General features: G+C 39.4%; 1 protein-coding gene across 3 annotated transcripts in view; it reads left to right on the top strand.

Moving 5' to 3' along the window:
* Positions 1-12,669, top strand: part of RSBN1 (round spermatid basic protein 1) — a 43,069-nt gene extending 30,400 nt beyond the window's left edge. For all 3 annotated transcript variants that reach the window (XM_039536284.1, XM_039536285.1, XM_039536286.1), the window contains exons 3-7: positions 1,776-1,913; positions 2,359-2,501; positions 4,886-5,053; positions 6,078-6,186; positions 7,182-12,669. In XM_039536284.1, the coding sequence (XP_039392218.1) occupies positions 1,776-1,913; positions 2,359-2,501; positions 4,886-5,053; positions 6,078-6,186; positions 7,182-7,652 (1,029 nt within the window). In that variant the 3' untranslated portion in view covers positions 7,653-12,669. The remainder of the gene's footprint in view (positions 1-1,775; positions 1,914-2,358; positions 2,502-4,885; positions 5,054-6,077; positions 6,187-7,181) is intronic.
* Positions 12,670-13,846: the final 1,177 nt, after the last annotated feature.

The following is a 13,846-nucleotide window of genomic DNA, read 5'->3' as shown; positions in this document are numbered from 1 at the left end:
TCTCTCTCCTGCCATCCATCTCCACTCTCTGACAAACAAAGGCTAGGGACACCATTCCTTACCTATCCTGGCTCATAGCCATTAATGGACTTAACCTCCATGAATTTATCTGTTTCCTAGAGACTGGCTCCATGGGGTCCCTCACAAACTGGAGACGGTTACTGTGGGTTTGTCTTTAGTATAGCTTATGTACATACTCCATGAACTGAGCATTTGAGCTTGTTCCAGAATCTGGGATGAGCCTATGTTGTGAAAACTGAAATGCTCAAAATAGCACATTCATGTGAATGGACACAAGGTGCAAAAACTAAATTAACCCAGGGGGTCTCAAATTGGGGGTTGGGACCCCTCAGGGGGTCATAAGGTTATTACTGGGGGGTCATGAGCTGTCAGCCTCCACCTCAAACCCTGCTTTGCCTCCCTCATTTATAATAGTGTTAAATATATTAAAAAGTGTTTATAATTTATAAGGAGGGGGATCACACTCAGAGGTTTGCTATGTGAAAGGGGTCACCAGTACAAAAGTTTGAGAACCACTGAATTAACCTCTCCGGAGCCTTGGGGAATGCAGGGTTGGGGGGGGGGTCTCCCTTGGTAGGGTTGGGAAGGAGGTAGGTGGTGTAGGATATTCCTCTTCTCATGTGATCCCTCCCCCATGGCTCTCTTGGCTCTATCACTGTTAATCTAAAGTGGCTAATTTTAAATGAAGTTGCCCTCCCCTGACACAACTCTCCCTATGGCAATGAAATTAAATGTAGACTATAATTTGACATTTGAGGAGTGAAAAGGATGGTAGCCCTAAGGGAAAAGATAACAGCTTGGCTCTTTGTGTTAAATAGCTGTCTGCAAGCCTCAAACTGCTGAATGAGCTTTAGGGTAGGGAAGGCTGGGCCTCCCCAAACAGCCTAGGCCTGCCCCGGCCCCCTATCTGACCCCCACCCACTTCCTGCCCCCCCCGACTACCCCCCTCAGAATCCCCAACCCCTCCTGCTCCTTGTCCCCTGACCGCCCCCCCCCATTCCTGACAGACCCCTGGAATGCCCACAATCCAACCGCTCGTTCCCTGTCCCCTGACCACTCCCCTGACTGTCTCTGGGACTCCCTGCCCCTTATCCAACCCCGGCCCCAGCCCCCTTACCATGATGCTTACCCCCACCTCCCCTGTCTCCCGGAGCCTCCCTGGACAGCGCTGTATCACTACAGGCCAATACTATTATTTGTGGAGAAAGAGAAAACAAAGCTTCTTACTAGCAATATAGAGTATACTGCGCTTAAATCCTCTAAACTTCATTTAACTCTTTATTGATAACTTCCAAGATGTATTCTGGTGCATACAAATATAGTTGAAGGCAGTAACTAACCCAGTCTCAAAGCAATTATTTATGTTTGTGATCATTTTTTATTGATAGAAAATATGAAGGCATTTTTATGAAACACAGCATTCCTTGTGCTGGCTACAGTGGCTTTTTTAATCTGTTTTAAATTAGTGACTTGGTGCTGTTCAGCTAAGAAAACAACATAATGTTTTTCGATATGCTACCTAGCACTATTCTTTTGGAGTCAAATTCTTTTTTTTCCCCCTTGCCCCTTGAAGTGCTCATGCTCAGTGTGTATTGACACTGAACAGCTTCTTCATGTAGTCTAAAGATGCTAACTGCTTTCAAGTATGTAAAGAAGTCCTGGATTTGAATGTAAACACTGATTTAATAAACTTTAATTTCTTGTCATGGAACAATGTGTCTCATTTTGTGTTTTCTCTTTCTGACCCCTCTCAGGTCAATAGAACATACTGCTGTGGAACCTACAGAGCAGGTCCGATGCGGCAGATAAGTCTTGTTGGAGCAGTAGATGAAGAAGTTGGTGACTACTTCCCAGAATTTCTTGATATGTTGGAGGAATCTCCATTTCTGAGAGTGAGCATTATACTGTTTAAATTATTATCAAGCATAAATGTCTTAACACTTCTAATTTACAACTTCAGGTTGCTAAATAATGAGAGAATTTAGGTACAGCTTCTCCCTTCAAATGGTGATGAACTTTCAAACTACCTTACTGAGGATGCTGATAAAAATCTACCCTCTGTTCAAAGAAGTAGATACTGAAAGGAGATTGCTGTAGCCTCTAAATTAATCAGTTATTTAACTGGAGAAATTATTGGGCTCTTGTTGCACGTCTGTTTCACGATGGCCTACTCTCTAAAAGCTGAATAAGTTAACTAGATTGCTGGTGGAATACATTTCATCTCTAAGAATAAGGTTTGGTTTCTATATAGTTCTCTTGGTAATGAACTTGAGCCAATGCTTATCAAAATTGTAACTGTTGTCCATTTGATATAGCTTTTTGTGTTCCTGTTTTTAGATGACTTTGCCCTGGGGCACTCTTTCTAGCCTCCAGCTTCAGTGCAGGTCACAAAGTGATGATGGCCCCATAATGTGGGTGAGACCAGGAGAACAGATGATCCCGACAGCAGATATGCCAAAATCACCATTCAAACGGCGCCGGTAACTTTATTTTCCTTTAATAAAAAATAAAATTAGATTAAGTACTATCTTAAGGTCTTAACGTTGGTCCTTATTGTGTGTGAAATTAGTCTTTCAAAGGTAAACTTCATAGCTTTCTTAAATTTCCCATGTGACTTCATTCCTTTTGCTTTAGAAGCGAGCAGTCCAGTTATTTAAGCCAAACTAACATGTTGCCTATGTTCCAGCTAAGTGCATTTGAGCTCAAGGTTTCCTCAAGGTTGACAGCATTATGTATTGGCTGTTTGGCAGATTTCGTGGGTTCCTGAACATAAGAACAGCCATACTGGGTCAGATCAGTGGTCCATCTAGATCAGTATTCTGTTTTCCAACAGTGATCAATGCCAGGTGCTTCAGAGAGAATGAACAGAACAGGCAATCATTAAGTGATCCATGCCCTGTTGTCTGCTTCCTACTTCTGTCTGTGAAAAAGCTAATATTTGGTGTATTTCTCCAACACAGTGCAGAAGTCCCTACCCTGCATTAAAGGCTGGTCCTAATGCTAGTTATTTAAGTAGTCTTGGTATTGGTTTCCGTCTCAAGAAATGCTGTATTCTAGAGGAATGTTCTCTCTTAACTACTTAAATCTCCTCAGCTGCCCTCATTGAAATGTTGTATTGGTAAGGTCTATTCTCTGGATTTGTATTCCACTATATCTAAAACACAAAACTATATCCATTATTCCAATAATTTTTTTAAAAGGTTACTATCTCACTATAACGCGTGACTTCCCTTCACTGTTTTACAGTAGCAAATGACAAACATTTTCAGTACTGTGCTGAAGCCAGCAAGCACAAAATTATGCCATTATTTTGTAACTGTAGGGAAATGAAGACTATAATTTTTTTGCCGACGAGAATGTTAGAGAAATATTCTTGTCCTCTTAAAAAAAATAAAAATAAAAAAGGCTTTGATTGTGAATCTTTAAAATGGCTCTTGCCACTGACAGTTTTTTGTCTATCACTTTGATAAGCCACACAGCTGTAGTTAAATTGCTTTGACAACGCCTTCCATCTTCTAGAGTCCAAGGAAACTCCAAATGGACAATCTAACTCTGCAGTTATAAATTAATTGTTAGTAGTGTTAATTTTGTTTAAATTGCTTTTTATTTTAATTTCTAAAACTGTAATTTTTCTAATTTTGAGTAAAACCATTAACATCTACCTCCCACCATCTGCTTGAAATCCAAGAGGCAAATTTACCTTCAGTTTTCCTTGGGACTGTTTTGTGCAACAAATCTTGGGGAGAGAAATAATTGGAATCATGTTTTCATCACAGCTTTAAGCAGAAAACCCAATATGTTCTCTCTAGATAACAATGTTTTGAAGGGTCTGTATTTAAAATTGAATTTTTAAGTATGGCCCAATTCTTGTATTTCAAAGGATAATAAAACATCCCAATGTGACTGTTCAGAGGTTGACTAAAGAGTTCACATTTTTCCAAATATATAGTATACCTAAGGTCCTTTTTAATTGTTTTTTCCTCAATCTGGATTAAATCTATCTAGACTAGTTAGTGGTATAGATTTGTAACAGCAGGACACAAGTCACATATAGTGTGATTTTCCCCATTTGTTGTTGGTTTTTTTTATGTCTGTGATTCACTCCATACCAGCAGCTCATGTCCTGCAGGGCTGGCCGTAGCTCCCAGCTCCAGACGTTGCAATCGGCTGCACGGGGGGTCACACAACCACTCAGGTTTGGTCCAGCTGTCCCTCCATCATGGTGGGGATGGGAGGTAGGTCAAACCTGAGTGGCATTACAACCTGGCATACCAACTCGCAGTGCCGACTGGGGAGCCAGGCTCAGCTCTACCCGGCACAGGAGCCACCAAAGCCCAGGCATGAGGTGAGTGTGGGGCAGGCTCCCTCTTAATCCTGGGGCCCAGCCCTCAGAGATACAGGAGTTGCTGTTGCTTGGGATGAGTGCAGGGTGGTTCACTCTCCAGTCCCATCCCCCCACCCCTGTCCTCCCCTCCGCACCAGGCTGGGATGAGGGCTGCAGTTCTTGGTTGGTGCCCCTTCATTTGTCAGGGTATCTTTTATCAAATATCTCAGAGCAGTCACTAAATCCATGACTCTTACTAAATTTACCATGACTGCTCGGTGACTTTTTGATTTAAAAAAATGCCATGACAGATCTGCAGCACTAACTATACTTAAATCTTTGAATACCAAATTTGATACGTAATACATATAGCAAAAGCAACGGGAGCATTTTTGGTCTTGGATTTTGAATGCTACAGGATACTAGCAATATTTCTTCAAAATTACCTTAATACATGTACAGATAGGAAAGCTGTACCATTCATCTCGTCTGAGTAGTCTGGAACATCCTTTTCCCTCCTCTCTTCACCCCACTTTATAGATCAATGAACGAAATAAAAAACCTCCAGTACCTACCTCGGACCAGTGAGCCCCGTGAAGTTCTCTTTGAAGATCGAACAAGAGCCCATGCTGATCATGTAGGTCAGGGGTTTGATTGGCAGAGTACAGCTGCTGTAGGAGTGCTGAAAGCTGTACAGTTTGGTGAATGGTAAGTGTGACTGAGTTTTGTAACCACTCCAGTTGGATTTGAGACTGACTTCCCTTTATAAAAGGGAGAAAATGTGAAGTGTCTGTTGAATAGCAGCCTAGTAGTGACTATTCAAATGCTGTGTAAAGTCTGTAAAACAATCTAATACACACATATCTCTGGCAACTTTTACCCCTACTTCCTTCTCCCTCCTGAGTCCAGTGCAAAAACTGTGTTAACATGGAGTAGTTTTCAGAGAGCTTGCATGATATGCAGTGTAGGCCACTGTATCTGGTGCGTCCTGCATGTCTTTTTTCATCTCCTAATTGATTATAATGCAAGTTCAATTCCATAAACAGAATATTGTCAGGTCAATTGTTCGTTTGTGATGGTACAAACAATATTTTTCCAGCTCCCGGATTCAGGGCATTGCTGGTAACTAAGTCCTGGGAAGAAATCACAAGCTTTGAGTTGGTAATGTCTGTAGCAATTACAGTAATAATTGGACAGCAGGAACAGTGTCATCAGCAACAATATTGGCCAAGATTAAGATAAATAAGCAGTGCCAATGTTTCCTTTGCCCTATATTTCAAATCCATTGAACAAGCAATATCTACTTATATGGTCCCCATCACCATAGTATCTGAGTGTCTTACAAATTTTTCTTTACAATATTCCTTTAAAATATAGATATTAGCCCAATTATAAAATAGGAGACCTGAGGCAGAGTGACTTTTCAGAAGTCACACGGGAAGTCTGTGGCAGAGTTTGGAATTGCACCTAGCCCCCTGGAGCCCTAATGCAGTCTCTTTTGCTATGTAAAGTTCAAGTCAAAGATAAAATGAAGCAATTCAGGAAATGAGGTAGGATCTGTGGAGTCTAAAGAATATGCATACACTAATGTTATTGTACTAGTTGTGATGCTGAGAGACTTATTACACAGTAGAAAACTATATAATAGGTATTTTCTTTATGGTAACTCTTGCTTTCCAGAGCTGTAACCACAAATTCTTTAAAACTCAGTCTTGACAATCTTCATCTCTAGGAGTGTCCAACCTCGAATAACCAAAGATGTGGTTTGTTTCCATGCTGAAGACTTCACTGATGTGGTACAGAGACTTCAGTTAGACTTGCATGAACCTCCAGTGTCACAGGTACTGTGTTCCCTAGTTGCAACTTATTTCCAGCATTTTGGAAATAGCTTCAAAAGCAGCATATTTATGGATTTTTTTTTAAAATTAGTGTTAGTCAAATGTTTGAAATAAAGGTTAGAAGTAGTGGGTGTCTCAGCCGTGGTTCTAGGCTTGTGACTAGACCTAGCAAAGAATCCTGTGGCACCTTATAGACTAACGGATGTTTTGCAGCATGAGCTTTCGTGGGTGAATACCCACTTCTTCGGATGCAAGCAGTGACTAGACCTGTTTATCTCCAGTTCTTGTTTTAGTGGTGGTAGGCTCAGCACATGAGGGTCATGGGTTTTGACCAAGTGTCACAAAGCTCCTTTCTTCATGAGACAAGGAACCAAGAAGTCTTGAGTATGGGTTACAGGAATTTCACATAATTTGGGTTTCCATTCCCCCCCCCCTTGCTTCAGACTCCTTCTGGCATAAACCATGTCTGTCTGACACCATAAAGCATTGGAGCCTCTTGAGTAGAGATGGTCTCCTGCAAGACAGTAATACTATGAAATGTCTAAGATATGGTGTGTGCTACAGAAATAATTCTAAACTGGGTAAGGATTTACTGTGCACACATGCCTCTAACACCCCCCCCGCCCCCCAATATGATGCTAAAGAGTTGGAGTTTTGGTCTCCTAGTACCAGACCAACCACACCCAGCTCTGTCTGGTAATGCCAGGTCAAAAGCTTCTTACTGAAGCTCTAATTCTAGTTTTAAGACCTGCCTGTGACCCCATAATGCTGTGGCAATGGGTCATTAGTTACCTCATAGGTGCGCATAGCACTTCATAATGAAACATTAAAAAGATTTGTTCTTGCTAGAAGTAGCTTCTTAACTGAAGTTGTATTCTTTAAAGAGAGTAGTTGCAATCAAATGGGTTGCCGGACTGAAAGTGTACTCTTCTAAGTGGATGTCCAGCTTTGGACCCTGCGTACAGCTTAGCAGTAACTTTCCCCTTTCTTCCCCTCAGTGTGTTCAATGGGTGGATGAAGCCAAGCTAAACCAAATGAGACGGGAAGGCATTCGCTATGCTAGAATCCAGCTGTGTGACAATGACATCTACTTCATCCCTAGAAATGTCATTCATCAGTTCAAAACAGTGTCAGCGGTCTGCAGTTTAGCCTGGCATATAAGGCTCAAACAGTACCATCCTGTGGGGCAGTCTTCTCAAAATGCAGAAAGCAATTCAAACATGAACAATAATATCCCTGAAAAGACAGAGTCAGAAGGTGAACCCCAATGTGTGAGTGTAAAAACAGAGTCTGAGGAACCAGGTGTAGAAATGCAGCTTACAACAGGGGCACCATCCGCCTCCTCCTTAATTTCATCAATATCGGGACTCGTTCTGCAACCAGATCAGGTGGCCCAGCCTCTTCCAGTTTTTAAACTAGAATCTGATCAGCAACATAATCCACAGGATCACACAGACTCTTGTGTGTGATATGTACATAGTCAAACACATTTTTTAACAACTTTTTAAAATTTTGATGTGAAGTTATAGTTTTATAACTTGCTTATGTTTTATTGGAGAAATCTTGCCTATAATTCTATAAAGAAAGGTGACATTCCAAAATGTCAAGCATATCTTTTTTACACAGATTATGCAAAAGATCAAGTTGTATTTTACTCCCATAGTACAGCATGTAATAGTGGTCTACCACTTCTTTCTGTTTAATGAGGTAATAATTCAATATCTCCTCATCAAAATCAGAATGGAATTCCTCCAGGCACTAAAAATCATTGAACTATCTTGGTAAATCTAATCCTCCTACTTAATTTTTTTCTTTAGCCTTCACCATAAAAGGATGGCTTCTGTAGAAGACTCTCCCATCTGATTTTAATTGCTAAAATCAAAGAGAAAGCACAGCACTTTTGATGATCAGTGATGTTTTGGTCTGTCTGTTCTTAAATTTGTGGTGGATACTCAAATTACTAGATGTATAAATCTTTTAATTTTTAATTGTTAAACAGTTCATAAAAAGGTGAAGTGTGACATCTTATCCTGTTGAAATGTAATCACTTAGACACAACACTTTCCATAGTACTGCTTGTAATGTTTGATGTGAGGATTTTGTTTCCTAAATACATTTTTCCTGAACATGACTAATTCTAGTGTTAATTTTTTTTTTAAAGGCAGTCTTATGGAGGTAACTGCATTCTTGTCTGAGCACTTTAAAGCGTTAAAATACTAACAACCTTGGCAGCTTGTTTTGATAAATTCACAATAAGCATCTGATGGAAAACATCCTCTCCCTGGTACTGATGCACTTAATCTAATTGAGTTGGGTCAGTGATAACTGATTTATATTGGTTGTCCTTATTCTCTGAAGTTCTGTATTGCTATTTCAAAATAAAAATATTATGGCATTGGGTTGCTGTTTCCACTTGTAGCTCTTGGGTACCCTGGTGCTGTGTTTGAAAAATCAGTGACAAGCTAATATGTTGAGTGTCATCTGCTGACATAGTTCTTTTTAGTCTTATGATATTTCTGAATGTTTGTGTGATCTGTATTTGACTTTCACTCACCACTTATATAACAACTGTCTTTTCTAGTCATCAGAAAGAAGAGTTCCCCCCACACCTAGGATACAAACTTGATTGTGGTGCCACTGAAGTTGTCCCCAGACAACTTCATTGTTTTAATTCTCACTGGGGTAGGGGAGAGATTTCTAACACTATATTAGAATAAGGAAAAGAAAAGATGCTGTGTTATTAGTTCTGGGTGCATCTTTTAAATATCAATTATGAATCTTCTCTTTAAAAAGGTTCTGAAATATGTTAATCTGTTATTATAAATATTACTTTGTGCAATATTGTTTTGTGTAGACTTATATGCATCTTAGCACCTCAATATAGAGGTCACAATTTTAAACTGATAGCAAAATAATCATCAGAAAATACTGCAGTGATTAGTTAGAATCTGTATTACTCCTTATATATGTATATGTACGTATTGTCTTCAGTACAAAAATGAAGACAAATTAGAAAATTTCAGACTAATTTACAGATTGAAGTGGTGGTGACTTGTTTAGTAATCTGTGTAAATAAGGTGTTAGAATGGAAAGCTTTTATGAAAAGTAATATGATTCATGCAGGGGTATAATTTAATTTTAGCAAAAATTCTAGATTATCAAAGCTGGTTCAGAAACAGGCCCTCTGTTCTCTGGCATTTTTCCCACTTTTTTGTTGAAGAATTTTATAGAGCTTTAATGGGTTGTGCAAAGTAGAATTCTTCACAGGCAATATTGGCTTCAGTGCCTCTTTCATGTTCACACTGGTTAATATCATGTTAATTTTATTTTCCCTTTCTTTTTTAATTCACTCTGCTTGTCTTCCAAGTGCTCACTTCCCTTCTCCCATGTGGTATTCATTGGCCGTGTCAAAGATGGTATCATCATCTCTAAGTCATTGCTAACTAATAAGGTGATTGTCCCTTGACAGTCAGCACTGTGTATAATCACTCAGGAACTGACATATCTTCAAAGACCTTACAATTGAAGGAAAAGCTATTCATCCCTTTATAAAACCAATTATCCCCATATATCTTAAAATGCAAAAATTAAACACTTAGGCTAAAAAGGTTCACAATTTAAGATGCACTGTGCACCATTATTTTTTATTTGTATTCGTCTAGAGCTTGAAATAAAATGAAAAGAGAAACATATAATTTGTAAATGTGTATTGGAAGTATCTCTCTGTAAACTATATTAAATAGCATGCTTTTTAAACTAATGAATACAGTAGACCAGCAGAGTGCTTCATACTGCTTTCAAAACAGTATCCTACTTGTGTGAAATAATCTATTCTTTCTAAAGTATCAAGAAAATGCTTCTCACTTTTACTTCTGTGGATTGAATGCCTTTAACCACTGTACCACACTTTCCTTTTACTCACTTAGTTTACTAGTTCAAAACTTAAAGTCAAGTTGATGTCCTCCTCTTCATTATAAATTAGTCATAGAATGATTTGGATGATGTTGCTATTCTTTTGATGTTATTTGTAAGCCTGGAGGTAGAGATTAATAGATTTTTGTTTCAAATAAAATTTCATGAAACTTTCAATTTTATAACTTTCTTAATTTTGCCTGTACAAATTTTAAATCTTTAATGAAATACTAATGCAATTTTTGAAACATTTGCAAAATCCAAAATTACCACACTTCTTCCAAACTTGATTCTTCCAGCTCATCTCTAAATATAGGTATGGAAAGAATTGCTTATGAAATCAATGGCTAAATCTGTTGCCCATTAGATTGTATCTATAGTTCTGAAATCAATGAATTACAGTTGGAATAATACCTTCGGATGTGCAGTACTGTAAACTGGTCAGCTCTACAAATGGCCTACTGAATAACAAATATGAAGAATACAGATATGATACTTGTGCTTTGTGAGAAATCAAGTGACAGATAGACAAGTTAATCTTTTCAGTATAATATTGGGCAAGTCAAATCTTTGGCTAGTCTTAAGAGTAAAATATTTGCAAGTAATTGGTGGAAAATGGCAATTTCTGATTGACTTTATCACTCAAAGATTTCAGAAGATAGCTCATTAAATTCAGTGATAATTTAATGCCTATACTTTTTATGCAAGCATATCTCAAATTCAGTTGGCAAGAATATATCCTATCAACAGCTGTCAGTAGATTGAGGATTTACAGATATGATGAAATAGAGCTATACATAAAGATGGAATAAATTTCAGAACAGTCGGTGTCACATTTTGATAATATTCCTCTAGAATTCATTGATACATCAGGTCAGCTGGTGTTTATAATAATTCCATTAACTTTGGTGGGGGTAAGTCATCATAGCTCCACTGAAGATCTGCCCTGTCTTTTAGAAACCTATGGGTTTGGTTGAAGTCTGGAACTGAAATTTGGAATACTCTCTCGCCTTGAAACCAAGTCAGATTTTTAACGCAGTAGTCCAGGGACATACTAGAGAGCATAACTAGCTGTAAGGGCAGGTCTACACTGCAGCCAGGATCGACGCTCTGAGATTGATCCACCAGCAGTCGATTTAGCGGGTCTAGTAAAGACCCGCCAAATCGACTGCAGATAGCTCTCCAGGTGACCCCTGTACTCTACCCCCAATGAGAAGAGTACAGTAAGTCAACAGGAGATTTTCTCCTGTCGACCCCCCGTGGTGTAGACCCCGCAGTAACTCAACCTAAGGTACGTCGACTCCAGCTACATTATTCACGTAGCTGGAGTTGAGTAGCATAGGTCTACTTACTGCGGTAGTGTAGACATAGCCTATGATGGAAACTTGGGCTTGGCTTTTGATTTAAGCGCAGCTTACAATTCTTTTATTAGCAGCCAAGGAAAACTGCAAACTGGGATAAAGGTGAGGGGCCATGTTGTGCCAGAGATCAGTTAGCCAAACAGAAACTCTCTAAATATGAGAAATGTCAAATAATTATATCACATTTTCCTCTTCTTTGGGTGTCCTAATTGTTTCTGTGCAGAAACTTGACCTGTTTTAAAAGTACTTTGTGAAGCCAATAGTTCAGTTCTCTATTGTTGACATGTTTTCTTCCAAGAAGATGGAACACTCACTGAAGTGTTCTCTGGGGCTATGTAATAAAGTAGTTATTAATCTATACTTTTTGCCATATAGAAAAACTGTTAATCTGTCAACTGTTTTCCTACATGAGTACTTAGTCCCAGTCTCTTGACATAATTCTGTTTTGTCAGAGCTGGAGGATGGATGGGAGTTCAAGTCCTTCATTTTGCTCTGTCTGCCATTCACACGCTTGAATTTTACTGAGTGATAAGCACTTTACATTTATTGTTCTAAATGCTAAGTGTATGTAGCCATATTGGTTGTTTTTAAAGGGCATGAGGTGTGGGAGGGACATTATCTTCAGCTCCTGAAAAGGGACCTTTTTTCACCTGAAGGCTTGTACTGTAAATTAATTTACGTTGGTCTCAAAGAAGATTTCCCCAACAATGTTATGGCCTTACATTACCTTCCAGTAATATAAATAATTATGATCAAATAGCACATGTAGCTGAGGGGCTAATATTATTATAGCACTCTTCAACTGTCTAAAGAAATACTTGTACTTCTAATTTCTTTGTACAACATGTAAAGAGATTTCTTATATGATTTTGTGATTTAATTTGATTGGCAGCTAATATATTTTCTGTGGGTTTTAATGTATCGAAGTTGTTTGCATACAGAGGACATGTACAATTGCCTGGAAGACTGTTTGCTTTGTGCAACCCTAGTATATTTATTGACATTTAACAGAAAAGTTTTAAAGAGGTTTTTATAACGTGTAGTGTAAACAGAACCTCTATGTGAATAATCCTCTAACCAGTGTATTTCTTTTAGTAGCTGACTGTACAAGCGTGTCAAACTGTTAAGCTATTTCTTTGTAAAATAGTACAATGGAATGCATAGATTTTTTTCCTGTAAAGTATTTTTTTAATAAACCTGATTTCGTCCTTTACTTCAGTCTCTCCTTATTTAAATTTCTTTAAATTAATAGCAATAACTCCTGTCTTCTGAGCAACTGCAAATGTTTAGAATATAAACCTATCCTCTGATCGACAGTTCTATGATGATACATAAGGTTGCTATTTGATCTATACATGGAATCTAACTGAACCTTATCTGTTCTAGTCATAACCTGGGATCTGTCCCTTTCTTTATTCTGTTTAGAATACGTGTAAATACTTTACCTGGGCTAGACAGCAACTGAATGCCCCTCCAGGGTTTATGTTGACTGAGGTCTCCTCTTTTTGGCAGCTTTGCTATATGATCATTTTTTAATTACTGAGCTAGTGTATATGCAAGGTCCAGCTTATACAACACCGTACCTGTGTCCAACTTATATTGGATTGTTAATCACTCTTTAGAGTAATAGTGTGGTATAAGTTGCTTACTGTTTCAGTACAATTTTTGCTACTGTTAAGACTCATCTTCCTCTTCAATTACACAACAGAAAACAAAAGCTCAAAGAAATCAGAAATAAAAAGTTATAGTTGAAACATGCTTTTTTGCTTGCTACTCTTAAAAACTGCACTGAACCTGCCTCTGTGTATATGTGCCTACTGCCTGCAGCCCTGGTTCTGTACTAAGGCTCATGCAATCATAGATTATTGGGGTTGGAAGGGACCTCAGGAGCTCATCTAGTCCAAACCCCTGCTGAAAGCAGGACCAATCCCCAAATGGCCCCCTGAAGGATTGAACTCACAACCCTGGGTTTAGCAGGCCAATGCTCTCCAGTGGTGAATTAACCATTGGGCCAATGCAATTGGGGGGGTCTTGGAAAAATGGGCACCCTGACTCGTGCTTCTGGGGTGGAAGCCCCACTCCCGGGCAGGAGCATGGGACGGGATGGGCCGCGGGGATGGGACTGAGGCTTAAGGCGTGGGGAGGGCCCCCCCCACTTGCTCTGGCCCAGGGCCCCACAAACCCTTAAGCCACCTCCGATCCTCGATGTTGTAAGTGTGCACGTCTGTCGCTGATGTACATTCTGCTGCGTGTGTCTGAGGCTGTACTAACTCGAGCCAAGGTACAGCACCCGCACGCACGGAGCGGCTTTAGCAGAGCGTGGAGCTCGCTGCTGGGATGGGGCTCGCAGAGCAGCAGCGGCAGGCTCCAGGCGGAGCAGTGGGAGGACA

The sequence above is a fragment of the Mauremys reevesii genome, linkage group 4, assembly GCF_016161935.1.
Source record: "Mauremys reevesii isolate NIE-2019 linkage group 4, ASM1616193v1, whole genome shotgun sequence".
Classification (NCBI taxonomy): domain Eukaryota; kingdom Metazoa; phylum Chordata; order Testudines; family Geoemydidae; genus Mauremys; species Mauremys reevesii.
This window is presented reverse-complemented; position numbering and strand designations above follow the sequence as displayed.